At 38.3% G+C, this 24820-nt stretch overlaps 1 protein-coding gene across 4 annotated transcripts in view; it reads right to left on the bottom strand.

Annotated features, from left to right (window-relative positions):
* Positions 1-961: 961 nt before the first annotated feature.
* Positions 962-24820, bottom strand: part of TAFA5 (TAFA chemokine like family member 5) — a 348007-nt gene continuing 324148 nt past the window's right edge. For 2 of the 4 annotated variants that reach the window (XM_042470726.1, XM_042470727.1), the window contains one exon: positions 963-3330. In XM_042470726.1, the coding sequence (XP_042326660.1) occupies positions 3322-3330 (9 nt within the window). In that variant the 3' untranslated portion in view covers positions 963-3321. Of the gene's footprint in view, positions 3331-4356; positions 4449-24820 lie in introns of all 4 variants that reach the window. The other 2 variants (XR_006104287.1, XM_042470724.1) reach the window with 2 other exon arrangements.

Below are 24820 nucleotides of genomic sequence, written 5' to 3' on the forward strand. Positions count from 1 at the left end.
AACCTCTACATGTTCAACTCCCAGATATATATGCATATAATTCTGACCCACCATTTCTTATGAGGATGCAAATTATTCCAATGGTTTTATCTTTTAAATCTAGTGCTAACTTCCTGTGCAGGGCCCAGCTTTGCTAACATTTTATTTTCTAAGAATAAAAGTGAAGTCAGCAATTACTCCATCCTCCCCCCCCCCCCCAACAAAAAAGTTGCAACTTTTTAAATAAGTAATGTGTGATATATATAAGTAATATATGCAAGTATGGGAAATGTCCTCCTTGCACTTGTACTTGTCCTCCCCAAAAACTGGTCATTAGGTATTCCTGACCATCCTAAATTGTTCAGGAGAACCCTGTGCCTCTTGTAAGATTTGGAGCGTGTGCACAGATGACATCAAAATGGGGATGAAGGAATGGAAAACACTACCTCTGTAAACTTCCTTAATTGCATACACTTTATGATCCCTGCCATTTTAATAATCACTGACCAAGATCCAAATTTAGTAATACTTGGGTAACTCACTGAAAACTATGGAACTTGGAAATGAGTAACTTATAAACTTATGTATAAGTGTGCATAATTGTTAATCCCATCAGAACGTATACCACTATTCAGGGAAGGAAAATATGTGACCCTATACAGGTTGTTGGATTATCAGTGATGTTACATGATGGGATGTAAAGCCAAACAACATTTAGAGGGACACAAACTGCCTTTCTGTGAACTAGTTTATCAGTTTGAACTGTAGAAAAACAGACATCAGTGCACATTTTTGAAATATGCTTGAATTTTGGGAGTCGTTAAAAGGAAATGGCTTCACTCTAAATCTGTGCACAACACTGAAATACTCCTGAGCATAGTCATTGTGTGTGTAATTTTGAGTCATTCACATCCACAGAACCTTTCTCTCCTCATTCCCTCCCTCCTTCCAAGAAGTACTTGCCTTATGTCAAGAACAGTGAACAAGTCTCACTTATAAAAGGATTTTCTTTATTTTTTTCATAATTTAGCTGAACCAACACAAAACTGAATACTGTAAAGCAACAAAAATGTTGAAACATTTTGATTTTTTTTCAGTATTTACTAAATAAGGCTACTACACTCCCTTCAGTAAAATAAAATAAAACCATAACAAAAGAGAAAAACTCAGTGGAGTGAGGGATCTGGCTTTCCAATTCTTATAATACAGGTGAAGTATCTTCCATCATTTATTGCATGACACCTTAAATCAGACATTGGTCATTTATACTGCAGGCAGTTCATAATACTTTTCAAGTGGCTGGGCTTTAATTGCTACTTGGACACTGATCAAATATCTTATGATGAAATAAGATCATCTACGCAAATGTTTTATTCATAGACACTGTCACCTATAATTCATGGTTTCCTCAACCTGTGCATTAAAATAATCCTGAAAATTGGGATAGGTCTTAAATAAATGAACTTCCTTTTCATACTTCTCATCTATGGTTGCTTGAACAAACCCTATATATTTTTCTTTAGTAGCATAGAACTAGCATAATACTAAAAGTTAACTGGAGTATTTAGGTAGTATACTACAGTGGACATTGGGAAAAAGTTTAATATTGGCAAATATTTTCGAGGGGAAGAAGAAAAGCCCATTTGTTGGTCTCATATCACTATCAGCCAGACTTGTATGCAAAAGGGGTCCCACACTGGAGGTTCCTGATCTAACATTTTCCCTTTTCTTGTTTCTTATGCAGAACTCATCTTTAACTTTTCACTACCGTATTATATTGAGCAAGAGGGCTTTCTAATGTATGAGGTCTTAAAACAAAACAAAACATATAGCCACCTACATGTTGATCAAGGAGTAAGCTTACCTTTATACCAAATTCAGAATGAGGGGAAAGGAGAGGAAGAAGAACAGAATTCAATATGGAAAGTAAATAATTAACAGAGTGTATATTGTTTTACCGGTATATAAAATCTACCACCCCTCAGAGAAAAAGAAGAAGAAAAAGAACAAAAATAGTTGGAGAAAGAGAGGGAGAGAGAGAGAAAGCCTTCCAACAGTGCAATGGTTGAATGCATTTATGTAATATAAACAACATTATTCTTTGCTTTTTCTACAGAGTCCTCTCTGGTCATGCTTTACATCCAGAATGTCCCAATGGAAGAAAGCAAATTACACCAGTCACTTCAGAGACAACTGAAGTAATAAAAACAACAACTCAACTCTGAACCATTTGTGTCATGACTGTCAGAGTTACCACGTTAATTGTTAAATAGGATTTTCTACAAATATACAACATATAAAAACTGTTAAATATATAACTTTAGGCTTTTCAAAATACATTTAATGATCTCTTTCAAACAAGTGTTACTCTCCCCCCCTTGGGTTTGCTTTCTGGTGCTAAATGGTGGGTCAGATGAGACATAGGCCACAGATGACCAAACATGCTCTTTGCAAATACTGTATTATCCAACTTTTAACGATCAAAAAAATAATGGAACCATAGAAGAGGCATGTCGAACTGGTTAAACTCAAAATGATTTTAGTACAAGAAGTCAATCTAAGCACAGAGGAGTAGAGGTGGTACGTAGACAGTTTGTGTTGTTTTCAGTCAAAGTTCTGTTTTCTTGCTGAAGAATGGTTGTTGTCTCTCCTAGTTCCCTTGTGTTTTGTAGTGTACTTTTCTCCAAGAGCAGTTCCAACTTTTTCTGCAGTGTTCCATAAAGACATTTGCTGGACAGTGATGTTGCAGCACTGGGTGAGCGGATTTCGTGCATGGTGGTCCCCATACTGCTGGACTCAAATAACCTTGTTAACAGTAACATTGTGTCCACTTTAAAATAAATTTTGCTCTTTGGTCTATTGTATATACTGAAACATAAGAAAATAAAAGCAATTCAGGCAGTCTAGGGCATGAGAAGAAATTGTCCTCTGCACCTCAGTGTCCTCCCATAGACAAAACAGTCTTCTCTAAGGCTGATTGGGATGAGTACTCTCTAGTGGAGTTGACTCTTCAGATTAAAACATCACCACAGATCAAGTCCAGTAGTGGCACATAACGCAGATGAGACGTTAACTGTGAATGTGTTTGTTTTTAATTTTGTATTGCTAATGCCCAAGCATTTCTCTTACATCTTGATTGCTTAGTCCAGTGCTCTTTAGTATGGTAGAACAGACTTTAGCTCAGAATGTAGAATTATGCTGTCTTTGATGAAACACAGAGAAGTAGACAGTTGAACCGATGACATATAATGGATGATGATCCACAGCAGTGAAACTCGACTAGGGAATGTAGCCCACACAGAGCCTAAAAACTCCTACAAGGCTTCTCTGTTGTTGCATTTGTCAGGAGACCTGTAAGCCAATAAGAACAAATGAATCAACATTCAATTTATAACTTTTCAAAGGGTAGTTCAGAATAGCTTTAACTATTTACACACCCCACAGCCACCACACACTCCAATGGCACAGAATATAAGTGTTTCTCCTTCATGTGTTTCTTTCTTAAATAAAAACTATATACATTGATCAGATAACGTAAAAGGACACTCTATGATGCAGAAATATTTGGACACAGCATAATACATTTCAGATGCTACAGGATTTTTTCCTGCTTTTAAGATGTGAGGTCAATTCTGATTATTCAGCACACTAAATTAATAAATGCTGCCCTCTAGTGATACCATCACTAAACAGGTATTTGTGATCAATATAACTGAATATTGATTTCATGAACTGAAATTAATAATTATTTTCAATTAGCAAGATTAATTTTACAGTAAACAAAAATCAATCTATAAAAACAATGCTCTACTAAATAATTATTCTATAACTTGTGGACTCTGGCAAAAATACCCTCTAGTGACTATAATGACAACAACGATAAGGATGATAATGAAAATGACAATGCTAATAAGTGTAATACACAAAGCAGAAACAAACACACATGGGTATTAGAAAACTCTGTAACGAATAATTTGGGGACAAAATGGCAATTTTAAAAAAATCTGTAAATGTTTCCAATCCATGGAATATACTTTAACAAAAGATGTGTCATGCCAAGTGAATTCCAAATACTAAAGCAATATTTCCTTTACATTTTTCATGTTCCCCAATAGTTAAAATATTTACTTTTGATAGAATAAAAATTATGAAATACCAAATACAGTACTAGGAAGGAAAATACAAAACAGGATTCATCCACTCATTTCAAGCAGAGCATGAAAATTAGAATTTGTTTTTTTCTTTTCCAAAGAAATCCGACCCGTTTGCTAGATAAATGAACAATTGCCACCAACAGCTTAACAACGGCTCTTTATATGGATGTTCTCATACAAGGCACAAAGTTTCTTTGACAGAGTTCTGCTTTCAGCCTCTCACCTTTTCCAGGAAAACACACCCCAGAACTCTTGCAAACAGTCTTTTCCTTTCCGACTAGTGGTCAGACTCCAACCCACATGGCCTCAGACAGGCTGAAGGCAAAAAACCGGGTTGATTATTGTGATATTTCCCTGTTTCATGTATGTACATTTAGCAAGAAAACATTATTTGAATCGCCCCTCCCACAGTGCCACCTTCCTCTTCTTTGTCCTATTTTTGACCATCTTTCTACATTTTAAAACTCCTTATGGTATTAAGCCATCATCACAGTTCAGGGTACCTGACAATCGAAAGGTTGTTAGGTTTTGAAATCAATAATGTGAGGTATAATGTTAGGTTACCTGGCTCTCCTCTGTAAACTCAGTGTTCACACTGAAAAATTACATGGACATTAACAGGTACATAACATCTGACATTAATAGTGAAATGCTACTTATATTTCTTCCATTCATGATTCATTATGAGAGCAAAGGCAAGTCTTCATTTAGCATTTAATACATCTAAGTTTTGTATATTTTGAGCAAAAGATCCAAGAAAAGGCAGATAAGAATCTTTTTTCCCCCGTTTGATCTGCACTTCTACAGTGGAAAATAATACGTATAAAATAACAACACTGAGGAAGAATGGTCCACATCCATATTTCATATTGACTGGACTCAATTGGTTCAACCATTACCTTGATTTTAAAATAGAATACAATACACACATGGACACATAATTGTTAGATACCTTATGGTACCAATACAATTGCCCAATAGATAGTATCTCTCTTTGTCATTTGATTGTCAGTACCAAGATTGTACCGTGGAAGTGAACCTCATTCATATAGTACTTTCTCTAAAAATAGATTTAACAAGTAAAAACCTCAATTTTGCATAATTCAAGCAAGGAATATTTCATCCAACATTTCTAAACAAAACAAAACAAAACAAAATTACTCATTTATCCTTATCCTTTCTACAATTTTTAAATGTACAGGACAGGATCTGACCTTTATCCAGAAAGTACTTAGCAAGTTTGGTCAGATGTTGTCAGCATAAGGTTTTGCTGCATTTTGAATATTGAGTAGGAATTATATTCATTATTTATAGGAACGTTTTAAGCTACCATTCTATCCTAAAAGGGATTCCCAGTGTAACTGAAAACTGATTTTATAAATTACTAAAAATCAAGTTTAAATGTTTTACCCAGAATTAGAGGCAGACATTTAAAATACAAGCTATCCAAAAGATGTCAAACACAAATATGTAATGAAAAACCACTGAGAGTCAAACTGAAGAGAAAGAGGTAATAGATTGGGCTAATTTTAGTTCTGTCAATGGGAATCTGATAAAATGGGTGCTGTCACAGAAAAAGTCCTGTCTTGCATTCTCACTCATAAACATAAAAAGAAGGGCCTCATGGGATCATTGTAACATACTGTCAGGTTTATATGGGAAACAGCAGTCTTCCAGGAATCTTGGGTTCAAGTCATTTAGAGTTTTACAGATAAGAATGAGCACCTTGGACTAGATCTGTACAATGGGATATGGTCTCAATATACCAAATGTACTTAAAGGTATATTTGCCACAGGATCTTCCACCAATTGTGTTTTCACTCTTTAGGCACAGCCATATGATGAAAAGGCTGAAATGATCTAATCTTGATGGAATCAATCATATGACAATGTTTTCTGTTCTTCAGAAAGGAGCACAGCTGGTGTCCCAATCAAAGCTCAAGAAAGACATCCCTGGCCAAAACAGCCATCTGGTGGGCATTCAGGAGCAGTGATATCTATGATTGTAACCTATCTATCAAGCTATCTATGACTGTAATCCTTCAGAGAATGAATAACTGTGTCTGCAGCAAGGTTTACCTTCAACAGAAGATAATTTATTCTACTAATTATTGATATCTAAATCTGGTGTGCACTGTTTTAGTTCCTAATCCATATCAAAATCTTTACTGCTTTTAATGAATCCAAAAGGTTCTTTCCTTCCTTTTACAATTACAGTTCAAGGCAAGAACTACAGTATATCCAGTTTTATATCATCTTAGTTTTCAACAATTGCATTATTGTAATACTTCAGTCGTTTCAGATGAGTCATTGCCACCATTGTCCCAAAACCCAATTATGATTATATAGAAATGATAATCCATTCTGTTAATATGTGAGGATTGCTAAATGTTTCTGCAGCATTAAAGACCACAGATGAAAGATGCAATATGATTATGATCAAATCATGCATAAATTAAGAAGATTTTTGGATTAATGCACATTTCATATACCGAACCATGGAAACCAAGTGCATAAGGCAATGCAACAGAGGGTCACTGCCCCCAAAGCCATTTTTGTGGTGTGAAGTGCCATTTTTTTTAAAAAAAAAAAAACACATCCATTTCCCCCATGACCCCTGCATTCACAACCTTTCATGACTTGAAAATATTTTTTCCTCAAAACCAAATGCTTTGATTTTGTCATTTTATATAAGGGACATCATTTTAATACAACACTATATGTAATAGGAATTAAGCATCAATGGGTTTTGGTATTGATGAGGAATCCTGGAATGAAACCCTGGGCCCACTGTTATTACACCTTGTAAAAAAAAACAAAAACCTCAACCTTCTCCTGGGCATAAAATGTTATGAAAATGCATCCCACACCCCCTAAAAGTGGTATTGGGCATTGTGGGAAATAAGGATTTGTTTATTTGTTTTGTAGTGGAATGTGGAGCTCTCCAAGGTCTCATGCAGCCCCTTGTCTTTTTATAGTTGCTCAGTCCCGATATACAGAAGAAAGTGAACACTAGTCTCTTGCAAACTGTGTCTTATTTTATGAATACATTGGGCAAATACTAGGATAGTTGGGCACAATTCCATATTGGAAACTGTTTGTGTGCCAGTCGTGCATATCATACACATTCCAATGATTCTTCTCATTTTAAAGCAATTAACTAGAGGCTAGTTCATTAAATTCCACTTGTCTTCTTTCTTTCTTTGTGTTCAGTTTTATAGTATCATAAAAAGATCATATTCAGTGACTGGTTGACTCATATTCATATTAATGCAGTACACAATAGGTTTTTCAGAGGAACTGTTGTTGAATCAAGGCAGTTCTATATATATACATTTTGCTGAAAAATACTAAACTAGTTAACACTGAATTTCCAGCAAATTTCATATGGACTCATAACTGCAAGACTTTCAAGAATTATTCAGGCATTTGTAATAAGGATCTAAAAAGCAGTGGAGTGGGTGAAGGAATCTAGCAGCACTTTTAAGATTAATTTATTTCAGCATGAGCATTCATAGATTTCAGCCAATATCTCCTGATGCACTGATGGAGAGATAAACAGCATAAATATCTGAGCATTTACATAGTGGTGGGTGGGGTGTGATCAGAGAATAAAAGGATATAAAATGATGCAAATTGTGGCTCTGGACACAAAAAACCTTCAAAGGGCTTTATGAGATGATATAAGCAAGTAAAACATTTGGATTATTAATCTTCAAATGTCAATGCATTCCAAAAATCAGCTCTCTTGAAGTCAGAAACTTGGTGATTCCTTTGTTACATGTGTAACAGTTCTTCTGTTTATATCTGTAGGTAATGGCTGCCCCATAATCTATGTTATACCTCTGCCAATGGATTGGAATTTGTGGACAGATCTACATCTAATAACTATATGGACTGGAAGTCTTTTAATTAAAATGGAGTTCTTTCACAGAATACTATGAAATTTTAAGTTTGTGTTGGGGTTGTAAAAGTAAAACCTTATTTGTATGTGGATACAAACTGGGTGAGAACAAATAAATCAAAATCAAGCAAGCTAAAGTTGGAGGAGTGCTCAACCTGTTCTGGGGAAAGTTCAGTTCCTAAAATAATCAGCACTGTAGTTCAGAGATGCTTGTTGCTCCACTTTTGTCACTAGAGGTGAAAGAGCATCACAGGCCTCAACCAAATGGGACAAAAGGAGGGGTTGGAGGCCACTCCTGCCTGATCGATGTGTGACTGTGGTAAGTGCACCTGGCCAGTCCCAATCCGGGCCACCACTGCAGTCCTTAACCATCTGCTCGAAAGGAGCAATTGTTCCTGCTCCTTTTTGGCCTGGCTCTTCTGGGTTGGGGTGGGCTCAGTGCAGCTTTTGGCAGTGTTTGGGGCATGCGTTGTGTCAAAGCTACGCCCCCAAAGCGGCCCTTCTGGCCTGTCTGTTTTGGGCCATAGTGTCTTTTACCAACTGCATCTGATAAGTCAACAATAAACCAATATAGATGGAAACAGCCTAGTTTCAGTAATCTTAGCTATGCTTCTAGATTACAATAAGAACCTCTACGTAGGGTTGTCCTTAAACTAAGGACTTTATCACACGAGCTTCCATGAAGCTGGGTGGTGGAGCTGGAGGCCTTGAAGGCCTCTGGGCTGGCGCTGCTGCTCTGGCTCCTCGCCGCCACCATCATTGGGGACAATGTGACTTGAGCATACAGGGTTTTTGGTAGGGGGGGGGGGGGGGGGTCCAGAATGGATCCCCCGCATATACCAAGGACCTACTGTACATTAGACTATCTCTGGAACATACACAGTATGCTAAGTTAAATCAATTTCCAAATAAAGATTTTCAAGACAACAGGTTGACAAAACAAACTTCATTTGATGAAGTCTGCAAGAATAATATTTTCTAACCTCTTGTTTTGTACCTATCAAGTTAACAATTTATTGAGCCATAGGCTGAAATTATGATGCTACCAAAGTCATGCTATACTGACAGTATAGAAATCATTTAAAAATACTGAATTATTTTTAAAAGGCTTTTCATCATTGGCAGTAGAGTTTTTGATGATGACTTTAATTATATGTGATAACAGAAAGTGAAATGGAAAGTGAAAAAGTTTGATTCAGGAAAAAAAGTTTCTACAGAGAATATCACAGACATTTTGGCAGCGATCAGGAACATGCTATTCAACTGCAACACCTATCACTGGCTCTTCTAGTTATGCTTCACATTATTGCAATCCAGCAGCATCCAGAAAGCCAGATGTTCTCCATATCTGCAACTGAGAATAAAACTTCTAAAGGATATGTGTACAGTGGTGTGTGATCACCATGCAATTGATCTGCAGTTAAAGTTGGATTTTCATGAGAATTCTCCCAGGAAAACCTAGAACGTGAAGTTGAAGGCTTTCATGTGGCTGGCATCTTCAGAGAGTGCTGGCATGGAAGGAAGTTGGTTATATATATACACTGTATGACCCTGGGTAGGTATGAATGATTTCCATGTTAAATGCAGTGTTCAAACACGAATCAAGGACAGTGAGAGATACTGCAGAATGGGTCAGCCAGAAAAATCAGCAGTAGCAGAATACGTTATAAACCATGCTGGGTATAAAATGCTGTTTGAAAACACTGAAATTCTAGACTATACCAACAATTATCAGATCAGAATGCACACAGAAGCCATTGAAATCCACAAACAACTTCAACAGGAAAGAAGAAACCCTTAAAGTGAACAAAATTTGGCTACCAATCTTGAAAAATAGCAAAATTGGGACTCAGCAAAAGCAAATGAAAACCCACCAAGGTCAGAGGAGTTTTCCCAGCAGACAATGATCACCAATTAAGCAGACACTAAACCACTCCTCCCTACCCAGGTGACACAGTATATATGAATGTGTGTGTGTGTAGATACACACACACACAACTCCCTTCCATGCTAGCATTCTCTGAAGATGCCAGCCACAGATGCAGGTGAAACATCAAGAACAAACTCTGCTAGAACATGGCCACATAGCCCCAAAAACCCACGAAAAACTAAAACCTAGAACATCTAACCTAACAGTATTTCACAACATCTACACTATGAATCTAAATCCGTTCCATGAAAGGAAGACAGGGTCTGTATTTGTGTCAAGTGTCTATTCTTTATTCATATGCTTTATTCACTTATTAGATTCATTCTGTAAATGGTAAAACATTATCAATTCATGTGTGTATGTGGAAAAACCTTGCTAACAGCAAAGAACAAAATTGTCTCCAGAAGCCTTCTTAATTTGTTTTAAATCTGAACACCCTGTTCTATTATTTTTTTAAATATTAAAATCTTCAAAATTCAGTTATGTGATGTACTGAATGTTGCTTCTAAGATGACATTATCCTAAAGAAGTGACTTTACATTGGGCAAAATTCCACTCATAGTAATAATTCCAACATATCTTTACTAAACAAGCACAGAGTTTTACAAACATGAGTTTGTTTTCAAAACCAAAAACACATAAATTGGAGATTTTGGGACCACAAGGGATATTATAGCTGTTCCTCTAACCTACTAGAAACATTTTTATTAAAAATCAAAGTATTTAATTGAAGCAATTTCCACAGGCTTGCTAGAACATGCGTAGGTGGCTTTAAAGTGTCTCTTTTACTAGATATCCTATATTATACAAAATGAGTCATGTCACAAGGTATTTGTACATAGGGAACTCACATCAAAGGTGGGTAATATTATCCTTTACTATTATTCATATTTCAGAGCTGTTCAGTATATTCAGTAGAATTGCGGTCTCAGTGCAAATTTAATAAAAGAATTGCACAGCTTCAGAGAATGACTGAGAAGAAGTCAAGGACTTCCTTTCACTCATTAGCATCTAGATCTCTTTCTCTCCCACCTGCTTACCTGCCCAAGCACCCCCTCCAGGAGTGGCGGTGTCTATAATTCCTCTCTTCCTTTTTGTTTACATAGTGACAGTTGTGTGGGAGTGTGGGGAAAATATCTGTGAAGCTGATGGGTGTGGAATTTGGAGGGGGATGGAATACAGCAGTGGTGAAACAGATTGGACTCTGTCAAGTTACTGAGACATAAGGCATTTGAATGTAATGTATAACAAGGCTTGGAATAAAACTGCCATTTGTCATGTTTTGGAATGGGGAGAGGTAGTTTGCCCTGCTAAACTCAAATATGAATGAAATTGAAGGAGTTTCATGACACTTTTACGATTTAGTCATATTTAAATTGTATCAAATACCCAGTGAAGTGTAGTGGTTTGAGTGTTGGACTATGGTGTTTATCGCACAGGCCCCTGGAACAAGCCTGTTGCGTTACAAAAGGGAGAGTGATGGAATGGGAGGCGGCATAGAACGCATCTTACCGCACAGGAGTATGCCACTGTCACCGCCAGAAGTTCCCATCATGTTCCGGATGCGTCCCAAAGGGGGTGATTTTCAGGAACGGTTTAGAAGCATTCTCCTGTGTGGTAAGACGCATTCTATGCCACCTCCCGTTCCCATCACACCCCCTTTTGTAACACGACAGGCCCATTCCAAGGCCTGTGCAATAAGCTAGTATGACTCTGGAGATCAGGGAGATTCGATTCCTGGCTTGGCTATGGAAACCTACTCGGTGACCATGGGTGAGTCAAATACTTTCAGCCGCAGAAAACACCATGATAGGTTCACCTTAGCATTGCTATAAGTCAGAAATGACTTGGAGGTGAACAACAACAACAGCAACAATAACAAAGATTATATTAACATCCTGACATTTTATTTATTCATAAACATTTATTTATGGTGTATGTCACCATCAGTAACCACCTGGTGTCATACAGAGGATCATCAACAAAATACAGAGAAAGAAAATTCTGTTGCTCAATGTAACAAAAACGCAATAGAGCTCTATTGGGCTATTAACATCTGGGCATCTGTTTTAAAGACTGCCCAAACACCTCAATTTAAAAGGTTATTTGATAAACCTTGTTTTTATTGATGCATTATAAATATATCATTTTGATGCTGTAGAGCATAATAAGTAGTGTGAAACTGGCTGGCCCTGAATCCAATATCTACCCCCTAGTAATATTATCAAATGTGACTAGAGGGGGGATTCTTTACACCCAGTTGTAAAGAAAACATGTGAAATACTTTCACAGTTCATCATATCATATTTCTCTTAATCTATAATTTCATCAGAAGATAGATGCTCTACAACTGTGGAACTGCTTGTTCTAATGTCAGATATCTCAATGATTTTAGTGAGTCATAAAACAGCTATGCAGATAAAATATAAGGAATTGGAAAAGCAAGAGAACCTGAGATGAAGAAAAAAAACCACAGGATACCACAGTGGCAATACCATTAGTCAAATGTAGTCAGAAGCACTATCTGTTATTTATTCTTCTGCTATTTGTGAATTTATAATCAAATGGAAGTGATCAACTGGAACATATTAACTTTAGATTTGTCCTCAACTCCAGAACTTAGCTTGATTAAAGAGGAGTTTTGTTTCTTATGCAAGGCTCCATAACAATGTTTAGATGTGGTGAGTACATCTATTAGAGACCTAGCTCTTCTGTGGCGCGATACAGACCGCCCATTTGGGGCGACCTTTAACCGGCCCTTTCCCCGCCGGATTGGGGCCTCAGCTGCAACAACGGCAGCCTCCGAGGCCCGGATCCGCCACTTTCCAGGCCGCGGGGAAGCTGCAAAAGGCCGCTTCCCCACGGCCTGGAAAGGGGTGTCCTTGGGACACCTGGTGGCAGTGGGGAGGAGGAGAAAGGGGCCGCTTGGCCCCTTTCTCCTCTGCGTCGCTGGCACCGCCATGTAAAGGCTGTGCCCAGCGACGCAAAGCTGGAAGGAGCTCCAAAACGGAGCTCCTTACGGGGCTGCAGAAAGGGAGCCCTAGGTGCCCTCGTGCGGCCCCACTAGGTCACAACTGCGCTGCCCCGTTTAGAGGCGGCGCGATCATGACATAGTCATGGCGGTGCCCGTGTGCATAGGGCGCCGCCATTTTGTACGGACTCAGTCCGTACTAGGGTTAGGGGCATCAAGAAGTGATGCCTCTTCCTAACCCTAGTACGGACCCATGCCCGTTTGTAATGGGCCTTTGAAACGTGAAGTAGGGTTGCTCTTTCATGCTTGGCCTCAAAGGACTACCAAAGAGACATCTCATCCCAAGATGCAGAGCTTAGAATGAACTAATCAAGTAACATGGAAAGTTATTTCCTAGTTTTTTCTAGTGGTTTTGCCCAAATTGCTAGATTGCCAAAGTATTGTTAAAGTTAAATACTGTATATACTGAAGTTAATTAGTTCATTAGAATTCATTAGAATTTGTTAGGGTGGGTGCCTCTCCTTGATAAGATTCAATAGAAAAGGAAGGCCTGATGCCTCAAGAAAAGAAACATCAGGATTGGATGAAATTTATCATATGTACTTGTTGTAAAGCAGGCAAGGAAAAGAACCCTATGGAGCCCAAGTCTGAGCAACAGAAAGGAGAAGGAGCAGGAGAAGATACAACAACAAGAGTGGGGAGGAAGAGTAGATAGATAGATAGATAGATAGATAGATAGATAGATAGATAGATAGATAGATAGAAGGTCTAAGAATAGAATGTGGTTGGGATGGGAAGTGGCAACTGTCTCTTTCATGGCCATGTATGGAAGGAAAGTGCTTAGAATCTTTCTGGGTGATCAGGCATATATTGTGATTCTCTTCAGTAACTTCTAATATCTAACATTAAAGTCCAGACTTCTTTCTGTTGTATATTATTGTATAATATTATGCAATCTTGTGTAATATTATTTGGAGTGCATGGCAATGAAACTCTTTATAATCTTAATTTTGTCCACACAGTACTATACATTTGGATAATTAAGTCAAATACTGTACTTTCTTCACCCATTCTATTTCCTTCTCCCCGTCGTCTCACTCTCCATCCCTCCAATCCTTCCTACTCATCCTCTTTAATATATGGAAATAAGGTTAAGGTGGATACTGGAATAGTAGACATTTCAGATGCCTGGTCTCTTAGACTTTAGAAGTATAGATTTAAGGTTGAAATAGACAGCCCTGAAGGGGTGGGCTTGACAGTAGAAGCAGCAAAATGCCCCTCCTTTTTGAGCTGACAAAAAGTCTGCTTTTCAGCCACTGTCACAGCTTTGCAGGACTCCTGTGGTATTTGGTGTATAAATGCCATGCCCCTGGAGCACCGCAAAACTTCCCGCCATGTGGTTGGGCAGGCGGAGTGACATTGGCTTGGGGGAAGCATCAGAGCAAGGGATGGCTAAACCCTGCATGCTGATACTGTCCACAAGCTGGCACAAAGGCACAGTCTCTTTCACTTCTAAGTCTAGAATGCCTGGTTCCTGCATGCAGAATATGTATTTTACTACATCTGATCTTTACAAATAATAGTTCTTGATTGGGAGTAGGAAGGCAGAAGAATGCAGTAATACAGTTGTGCAGAAAAACATGTTCTGTATATGCTCAGACTTTCATTTCTGATTAAGAATTCTTCACCATCGATTCACTGACTATTCTTATAATTATTTTCTTGTTGCTGCACTTGTGATGTGTCACTATCTCCTAACTGAAATACATTATTTCTTATTAACTTTGAACAAACAAGGTAATTAAAAAGAAAGTGTCCATGGAGGTGGAAAGGAAGGAGAATAGGTTAAGGGAAGTGACAAAATGAATAGGTTGTGAGATGAGATCCTTTGCTTTTGGACAGCCTTTCTCAATTTGACAGGTACCATATGTATTGGACTCCCACTATTTCTGGGCAACAATCATATTATGAACCTTGTAGTCTGTGAGGAAAGATTATGTTAAAGGAAGGCAACCTTAAAAGGAGATAATAACAAAATGTGCCTCTAGAGTCAACAATGACAACTTCCATACTAGTGTCTGCAAATCTCATGGAATGTACTATCTAATGTTCTCAATCACAATTTTTAAATCAACAAATCAAATATTTTCAATGGTAATGAATAAATTTAGCAATTTCTAATGTTTAACATTATCAAAATAATTTTCAAATCTTATGTTCCAAGTTCTGTCAGATCTAGCACAAGAGAGACAAATACAGCATTTGATTCTCTAGCTTGGAGCTGAGAGGACGTCTTTTCCTTGCAGCCTAGACCTGCATGGAAGCACTCGAAATACTTCTAAAAGCCAATATGGCAGAGACAAGCCCAGTATAAGGTGAAAAGAGTGAAGCCTCATCCAGCCACTTGCAACCGGCTTCAGAGATGACTATGACATCAGAGGAACATCCCTTGTTCTTGGGACAGACAGATGCTGACATGAATTTTGAGTTATTTTGGCTGGGCACCAAAGGCAGCCCAAGCTTTAGGTTTCTTTTTCACAGTACTACTCATGAAATATATTTTTACTGAATAATAGCCTTATTCAACCAAATTAAAAAAAATAGACACTATTTAAATTATATAAGTTTCTAAGAAACTACAAGGTATTTAGTCAAGTCTGTTTTCAAGCTAAGAGCAAAGGGCAACTTCATAGGGAATTATACAAGCAGTTAATTAAATTAATTCACATGTTTTGGATATGAAGAAAAAATTGTAGTCCTTGTGGCATGAGCATTCACATGGCAATGTGGGCTTGTTTTCCAAATAAATTCAGAAATTTCCTTCATTTCTTTGCACAGTGCTAAATGCACACTTGCTATTCTCACATGGTGAGACAACTACACCTTTTGTCTTACCATGTCAATGAGATATTGTTTTTTTCTGGAAAACATTCCAATCTCTGCACATTCAAGACAGCTAAAAATCAACCAAAACAACAAAAATGTGAAATTTATAACAACTATGAAAAATAGAGAAATGAAAATATATATAATCATAAATCGAATGTCATGCATACAATATAAAAATGGCATGCAACACAGCCAAATAAAATAGTGAAATATCTGTATTGAAGAGTTATTGAGGTTTGATGATATACAACCATAAGGGCAAAAACAAAGGATCTTAAGATTGTGGTATACAGCTCAATGAAAATTTGGAGCCAGCTTCTAAACAAAGGAGAAAGAGGAAAATTCCATGCTGTGTATCATTAAGGAAAAGGAAATAAAATTTCAAATATCATAATGCCTCTATATTACAGTATGACCAGCCTAGGAATTCTTTCCATATCCAGTGTATTAAGTAAGAATACTGAAATAGGTAAGGTGCAAAAATTGCAACCTGATGATCAAAGGGAAGAAGGAATTCCCCAATGAACAAAGGTTAGAGCATTTGAAGCTTTTCAGCTTAGAAAAGGAAAAAAGGTAAACCAGGAGGAAAATGAAAGGTGCATGACACAGAGAAAGTAGAGAGACCTCCTTCCCTTCTCTTGTAATACATGAACTAAATGTCATCCAACAGAGGTTGAATGTGGGGAAATTCAAGATTGGGGAAAAAATGGCAGTTAACAAAGCCTCTGATAAAGAAGCTCCATTTTACCAAATGTTTTAAGCTCCCAGACCCACTTTTTCTCCTTGTCTTCTGTCAAGCTAGAGTGTTTGTTTTTGTTTTTTCAGCAGCACTGCAACTGGGAGAAGGAAAAAGGAAGGCTGGAGATACACAAACTTTTTGTGTCAGTTTTCAGTAGTTTCAGGGTTGGCCCAGGACTCCAAGTGACCAGATGGAATCCACCACTAAGCCATCACTACTAGGTGATGTTCATCAAGTCACATTGTCTCAGTCTAGGGGGAAGGCAATGGTAAACCTTATCTGATTAAATCTTGGAAGCAAATTCAATATTGGGTTCCCATAAGTTGGAGTCATCTTGAAGGCATGTAAGAATAACAATTCAGAACAATACATAAAATCAAGATACTGTACAAAACATGTATATTATACATGACAAAAAGATGTTAAGCCTCAATTAATTTGGGAAGGCTTACCAAAACAGATAAACTTTAACATGTGCCTAAATATACAAATTCTCAGAGCATGTTCAGTATTACATTCTCTTCTATTAGAATGTAATGGGTACAGTATTTGTTCCATCCATGAATCTCTATAATCAGAAATTGAACATGACTGCCAGAAAGAAAAGTGTCATGGTTGTCATCATAAACTTTCAATCAGAAATCATAATGTCCGGAAAGATCATAGCCTACAGTACATGATAATAGTATCTGTTGCTGGTTTTTTGAAATGATTTTATGCACTTTGGGAAGAAGATAATCTTTCTGAAATATTTTACTGACTAAATAGGACTGACGGACTATGAAGAATGCAAATGGAAGTAATTTGTATAATTAAAATAGAAACAGTATGTACAAGACATTCACCTTCAAAAGAAGCAAACAGTACTGAACAAGCTGAGAGGTAACATAGCTCTTGGCAAGGGAGCCTTAATGTGCTTTCAAATTACACATCTTTTCACTGACCTCTTGGGTTGCTTCTTTATTATGGCCAACCCAGAATGTTTTGCTTATTTCTTCCTACATAAGATTATTAATTCCCCATTCCCCACCTACTAGATAGGATTATAAGAGTCTTTGGACTTTTTAACATGATTTCTGGTGGTGAAGATTTAATTTGTAGAGGGGAAGCATTTTAAGAAAAAGTGTGCTCCCCCCTTTTTTTCATAGAATTGTGTTTTTTGCAAATATAATTTCTATACAAATGAAATATTTGCCCCCACCGTCACAGGCATATTGCTGTACAAGAAAGTACACAAAAGTCTCTCAGGCTGAGAACTTACACTGCGCAATGTAATGCAAGAGTTCTGCAGGTGGAACTCTCCTATGACTCCCCAATCACTTCTGCTATGAAAGCTCTCTCTCACAGACCCAAACAGGCATTCCTTGGCTGGTGGAGAGAGGGTGGGATTGTAGTAGCATCTGGTTATGCTGGATAAAGACTGGGGTCATCTTCTATAGGAATCTTTTGGGTCTTGGCAGATAATGTAATTGAACTGTGTCTGGCCATGGGGCCTAACTAGATGTTTCTCTGATTCATCCATGCTTTCCACAAACCATAGGGGCTATCTCTCTAAACCATGAATTTTTGAGGGACTTTGGTCACTGTGCAGGCGTGGAGGGTGAACACCAACCTTCACAATAACTATGTATGTTAAGTGTGTGTGTATGTGTGTGTGTGTGCGCGTGCGTGCGTGCATTGTGTATATCAGGCATGAAGTGTTTGCATATGCCAGAAACATTTTGTAGGTCTTAATGTGTCAAGAACATCAATACCTTTTTTCACTGTGGAAGAAAAAAAAATCTGCAAATATTCTTCATACCCCTAATTTGGACAGTTCTGGGTATCCTTTTAATATGCAAGATCTCGTATTCTGGGTGTTGTCAGTATATTTGTTTTAATGGTTCTAAAAATGTATGTATATGTGTCTATATCTGCTTCTTTAAGACGCCATTAAAACCATGGTTCATATGTAATTTTATTACATTAAAAATATACATTAAAAATGAAATCACTCCATACATGCTCTCCAAAGGGAAGCATGCAATTAAATAGTGTCAGTGTTGATCAACAATGTTTCTCAAATTGTACAACAGCCTCTAGCATGCCCACCAAAAACTAAATTGACAGATAACCTTTTGGGAAAACAAAATATTTTTATTCATGAAAGTTGTACACATTTTTCTCCATAACTGAAGCAGCTTTGATAATATATTTTGATCCATTTTTAATCCAACTTGGTAGTTTTAGATTTAAATGTCTGTCTTAATGAATGTACTTTAAAGTGCCTTCTGTGGAGCAAAGGAACTTCACATGGAGATCACAGAAAACCTAAACTATTTTAAAAATATAGCATAAGGAATCAATAGAGGTTTGCTGTAAGCAATCAGAACTGTAATCTAGAACGTCTTGATCCTGTCCACCCAGGCTAAATGCTAGGCCCTCCTGTGCAAAGAAAGCAATAAAGTCTTTCTCTTTGGAACAGAACATTGTAGATAACTATGCTTTTTCCTTTTGAGGCCCAGGGATAACCTAAATATCATAAATATCAACTTGTACTGTAATAGGTATCATGGCCATATATTAGCCGCCCACTGTGACCCCAATTTTGGAGAAACAGTGAGATACAATAATACTGTAGGTCCTCCATATCCACAGATTTTCTTTACCCATAAATCCGAACATCAATAATTTGAAAGTATTCCAAAAATAGACCTGAACATCTATGGAATTTTATTTCCATGGAGGTGGGGCTCTTGACACCAAACCCTAGGGGACCCCAAGGGTTCAGTGTGGTTATATTAACAACAACAACAACCAGACTGGCAAAACATCTGAACAAAATTACCATAAGTAGGATCACAACAGCAGTAGTAAAAAAGTGACACTACTTGGAACATGACATGTTATATGATGACACTTCACTGGCACCTCAATTTTTGGAGAGAATCCAAATCATTGATAGCACAAAACCTCATTTTGAAACTCAAACAATAACAACGACAACAAAAACAACATAGCAGTAGTGATGGTGTTCAGAGGTAATTGATGGATTTTATGCTAGTTGTGTGGTTAATCCAAGGCCCAGCAGTTAAATGCTTCTTTAAATTCAATAATAAAACTAGAGGATGTATATGGCACACATGACATGGGACCCATTCGTTGTCACTGGGTGTGAGTCAGCTTTCAGTAACAAAAAAATGTTATATAGTTGAGATGTTTACTTAACAATAGCGTAAGAATAACTGTCAGAACCATCTCTTTCCATGAGAAGTATTCTTCTTCTGAGTATTAGAGCTAGTCAAACAAATCTGTGTCATCAAGCTTTTTTTATAGTATTTAGGAACGGTCAGATTTATCTAGTTGCTTCCTTTCATGAGAAAGAGGAAAGTGCAGTTTAAAACAGCTTGGATGTGGCTGAGTAGCTATCAAAACCTGCAGCTGGACTAACAAATTATCTAAAGCTTTCAAGAAATTCACTTCACCTATAGCCACATGTTTGTTTTTTGTTCTGTTTCTTTAGTATTAATACAGTAATAAAAAGCAACTCAACCCTGCAGTGGTGTCATTTTCAGTATATATCTTTGTTAACAGAAGCAGAATGTTAAAAGCATTTCACCAGACAGTAACTTCTGAAGTTAGAAATGTTGACATATTGTATGGAAGCAGAAATAAATATTTATATGAATAGTCCTTTTAGTTGCATACTGACTGATTTGTGAGAGGGTGATAAATCTTAAAGGACTCTCCTGAATTCCCTGGAAAGCTCAGGAGCTGCCTCACACTGAATCAGATACTGGCTTCTCTAGCTTAGTAGTGCAACAAAACTACAGCAGTTAACACTCAGCTTGGAACATGACTGCCCCCACACACAATAATTGATTTTTCAGTACTCATATTTTTTCTTGAATGAAACTCTTGACTACTAGCTTTAGAATTCCCAATAGGAACATGACAATGGCTTCATTTCACTGTTTCAAATGGCTGCTTATTTATCACTTCTCTTCTCTTGGGAGGAGTGATTGGTATACTGAAGAAGAAAGTTTCTGCTACAAATGAAGCCTAATCCACAATACAGAATGCTAAAAATGTGTTTTTCTAGAGTCTGTGGATATGCTGAATTAACACACAAAGAGGAAAAGACACTAGCTCTACTCTCATCATTTATCTAGTTCCATCACTCCTTTCATGTGGAGAGCAAGCGTGTGAATAGGACAGCTTCACTTACGTGTAGACATCCTCCACATGACTGGGAATGCTTACAAATAAATATGGTCTCAAACAAGATATAAGACCCTCCTCAAATCTGAAGTATGTGTTATAAGTCAGTAGGTCCATACGTTGAGCCAAGGAATATATGGCCCGTTACAAACGGGCCAGAAACCACGTGCGGAGCGCGTACTAGGGTTAGAAAGGGGCGGTGCTTCCGCACCCCCTAACCCTAGTGCGCGCTCTGCGTGCACAAAACAGCGGCGGCCGTTCCACACAGACGCCGCCATGAGGACATCACAACCGCGCCGCCTCTTTACGGGGCGGCGCGGACGTGACATCCTCGCTCCGCGCCAGGGCGCTTAGTGCGCCCTTAGCACGGAGCAGGAAGGAGCTCCGTTTTGGAGCTCCAGCTGCACCCAGTGGACCAAAGGAAAAAGGGGCCAAGCGGCCCCTTTCTCCTCCTCCTCACCGCCACGGGGTGTCCTTGGGGCTTGAAGCCCCAAGGACACCCTTTTCCAGGCTGCGGGGAAGGGGCCTTTTGCCGCTTCCCCGCAGCCTGAAAAGCGGCGGATTGGGGCCTCAGCGGCTGCCGCTCTGGACACTGAGGCCCCGATACCCCGGAGAAAGGGGCAGGTGCAGCCCGCCCCAAATGGGCAGTCTGTAACCCGCCTATGTTTCCAGTAACAATTCTAAGTCAAAGGAGTATCCTATCCCCAAAAGACACCATTGGCTAGGAGGTGGCTATTTATTTTTAAGAACATGATTCATTTACACATATTGATTTAAGTTACTGTTTAGCTACCACCCTTGCCTACAGCATAGCCACTAGGGTGGCAAGCCAGGATCACAGTCAACAGATTTTATTGCCAGATAGCAATATTCTGCCACCATTTTGTTTTTTTACAAGCATCTTCGCCTTAGGGCCTACATTTTTGTCTGGAAACATCAACTAGGACAATGTTTCCCACTGAAAATATCTGCTATGCTGTACAATGCACATATCGTATTTTCTGGCATGCAAGATGACATTTTGATCCAATAAAATTGGGTCAAAAGTCAGGGGTCGTCTTGTACGCTGGGTTGAGCCTGGCAGCCCCGCGGCCAGGCGTGCACGCTCTTGGGGCCACCAGCTTCTCAGGCCTCCGGAGGCCTGGGAAGCCGGTGCGCATGCTCTGGGGCCACCGGCTTCTCAGGCCTCTGGAGGCCTAGGAAGCCAGCAGCCGGCCGTGCACACGTGTGCCAGCTTCTAAGGGGCCTCCGGAGGCCCGCTGACACTGGCACGCACGTGCACAGCCAGCTGCCATGCTACTCAGGAGGAGGGTAGCCTTATACAGTGAGTATATGCTAAAGTCTATATTTTCATCTTAAAAGTTTGGGGTCATCTTATACGCCTGGTGGTCTTATATGCTGGAAGATACGGTACTGCTAATCTGTCTCTACACACTACACATGGTGACTTCATAAAATGATTAATGATTAATTATTGTTAGCACTTTTCAGTTCTTAATTCTTCAGCAGCTGATGTACCTGCACTGTCAGCTATGGAATGATTCTGAATCTACTCCTAAGAAGTACTTTCCATTTATCCTGAAACCTAACTTTCCATTTTTTTGAGAAGCAAAAAAACAAGACAAACACAAAACCACATCATAGTCTTTCTTTTCTATACCCACATTACCTGTTTAAAGATCACCCTTTTCTATTCTGAGACTTTGTAATCAGATACTAAAATAACTTTTGAATCCCAGAGCTCACTAAGTGTTCAGAAACTAATCCAGTAGCCTCCCTACATTTGTTCGACAATGTCATTTCTTTGTTTTGCTGACAGATCTTCCACCTAAGTTTCTAGGGCTGCTGGTTTAGTCTAACATGCTAAATACTTAAGTCTAGGATCTTGCTGTGCAAAATGTAGCCAGACTTAGTTTGGAACCCCAGCTTTGTGACATCTTTTTCTGCAGACGTATTTCCAGTGGACTCTAACCAGTAAGGCCTTGCTGCAGCTGAGGAAAGCCTCTTTTTACCTTTTCTTTTTAGATTTACTCTGATGCTATGAAACTTTATGTCTCTTGCAAGCTTTTCAATTCCCATGGCAATTCTCCTAGAAGCCAAAGCAATCCACTGTACAGCCTTCACGGCTTGCAGCTATTTGACTTCTCTCTTTCTCTCTCTCTCATTTATGGGACTGGTTTTCAAGTTAACCACTGAATTGCCATTTAGTTTTTCCTTGACAAAAACTCACTTGCTAGAAAGGTTCTGGTCTTGTCTCCATTGCTTCCCAAAGACAACATGAATACTTCAATCAAGTAATGCAGTTATTCATACCGTCCTTCTTTGTCTTTCCACAACATTATAGTTTGGGGCCCACTTCTATTGGGCAAGTAATAGCCTGATCTCAATGTAGAATGAAGCCAGAGTCATAGGAAAACATTTCATGTACCAAATTTCAGCCACTCCATTCCTTCTAGCATTTATGTCCTGGAAGAATTCACTTTCAAACATGTAAGGAAGTGCAAAGATGTGTGGTAACCACTATTTTACAAAATGCTAGAAAGAGGGGAAATATTCTTCAGTACTATGCAAAGCCTGGGCTAGAACTGCTAAACTGTCACCTTTAGTTTGGAGATAATGAAGGGACACAATGGGCCTACTATTATTATTAGCAAGATTATTCTTTATTATGTTTGTACACAATATAAATTTTGTGATCTTCTACAGAGTATGAAAAAGAGGGTGAAATGAATCACAATAATGTCAAGTTCAGGGACATAATAGAAGGGCAAAGATAATGGGATTTTTGAACAATTCACCACCACAGAACAGCCTATGTAGAGTATGATTTGAATCTGATTATCTCAATTCATATGTGCAGTGCCCTGTCATGGTCACAGCATGACCATGACTAGCTTCTTCTACTTTAATTTTCAATTCCATTTGCCCAGTAAGGTACATATATACACTGAATGTAGGACTAACATATGCTCCTTAACAGTGAGGGACTGTCATAAAGAAAATGACACCTAATATACTATGTAAAGGGAAAGGCAATGATAAATCAGTCAGTGAGTCTCAGTCGTACAACTACTGTTGACCAATGATCAGATCACTCAGATCACATGAATACACACACAAATACACAGATATGTTTTGGTGTATATTCTCTAAGAATCTGTATACTCCCATTCTCAAAGTAGTTCTGCAGTCACATTTGTTTTTCAGAATATGTAGACTATTCTTTTCCTTAAGAATTATCATCTTGTAGCCTGATCTGGGCGAATATTTCTTAAGTGCTGTTAGCCACTTATTAGTGGGAACTGTGTGAGAAAACAAGTGATAGTAAGTCAGTCTTACTCAAGTTGAAATGACTAGAATCTATATATGGAATATTGTAGAAAAGACCTAAAGGAATATCCATTTAGTATGGTATTCAACTGTCGGGGAATACGCAAGCAACTGATATACTCTTAATCTGTGATATAAATCCTCTAATGGGAAAAACAATTGATGTTAAATAAATAAAAATAAAATAAAAACAAATGTTTATATTGGGATTTAGGGCACGCACTAGACCTTGAGTCAATCTGAAAACAGCCTATATAGGTATATCTGTGTAAAAGAATAAAGAAACTGAGATTATTTTTTAAAAAGTTTAAGTATAACAGTTGTATCAAAACCATTGCTAAATATACATTCCCAGTGAACTTAATATCTTGCCTCTTTGTTCTTCAGTTTTAAGAATTTGCCGTACATAGATTTAATGAACATACTTATTATTTACTAGTATGCAAATACAGTCAACCTTTGACATTCATGAGGATTAGGGGCACAAGACCCCCCACAAAAGTCAAACTTCATTAATAAAGTAGGGGGGCAAGAGCAGTGCATGCTCACATGCCCCATCTCTCTTCCAAAACCTCAAACAGCTCTAGCAAGCTCTCTGAGGCACTGGAAGGGTGGTGAAGCACACATTTGCAGCTCCCCTTGTTTCTTCCAAGGCTTCAGGGATCTCTCTGAAGCCTTCTAACGGCAGGAAGGAGGGCAGGCTTGCTTTCCCCAAACCCCTTCC

This window comes from Sceloporus undulatus, chromosome 5 (assembly GCF_019175285.1).
Source record: "Sceloporus undulatus isolate JIND9_A2432 ecotype Alabama chromosome 5, SceUnd_v1.1, whole genome shotgun sequence".
Lineage (NCBI taxonomy): Eukaryota > Metazoa > Chordata > Lepidosauria > Squamata > Phrynosomatidae > Sceloporus > Sceloporus undulatus.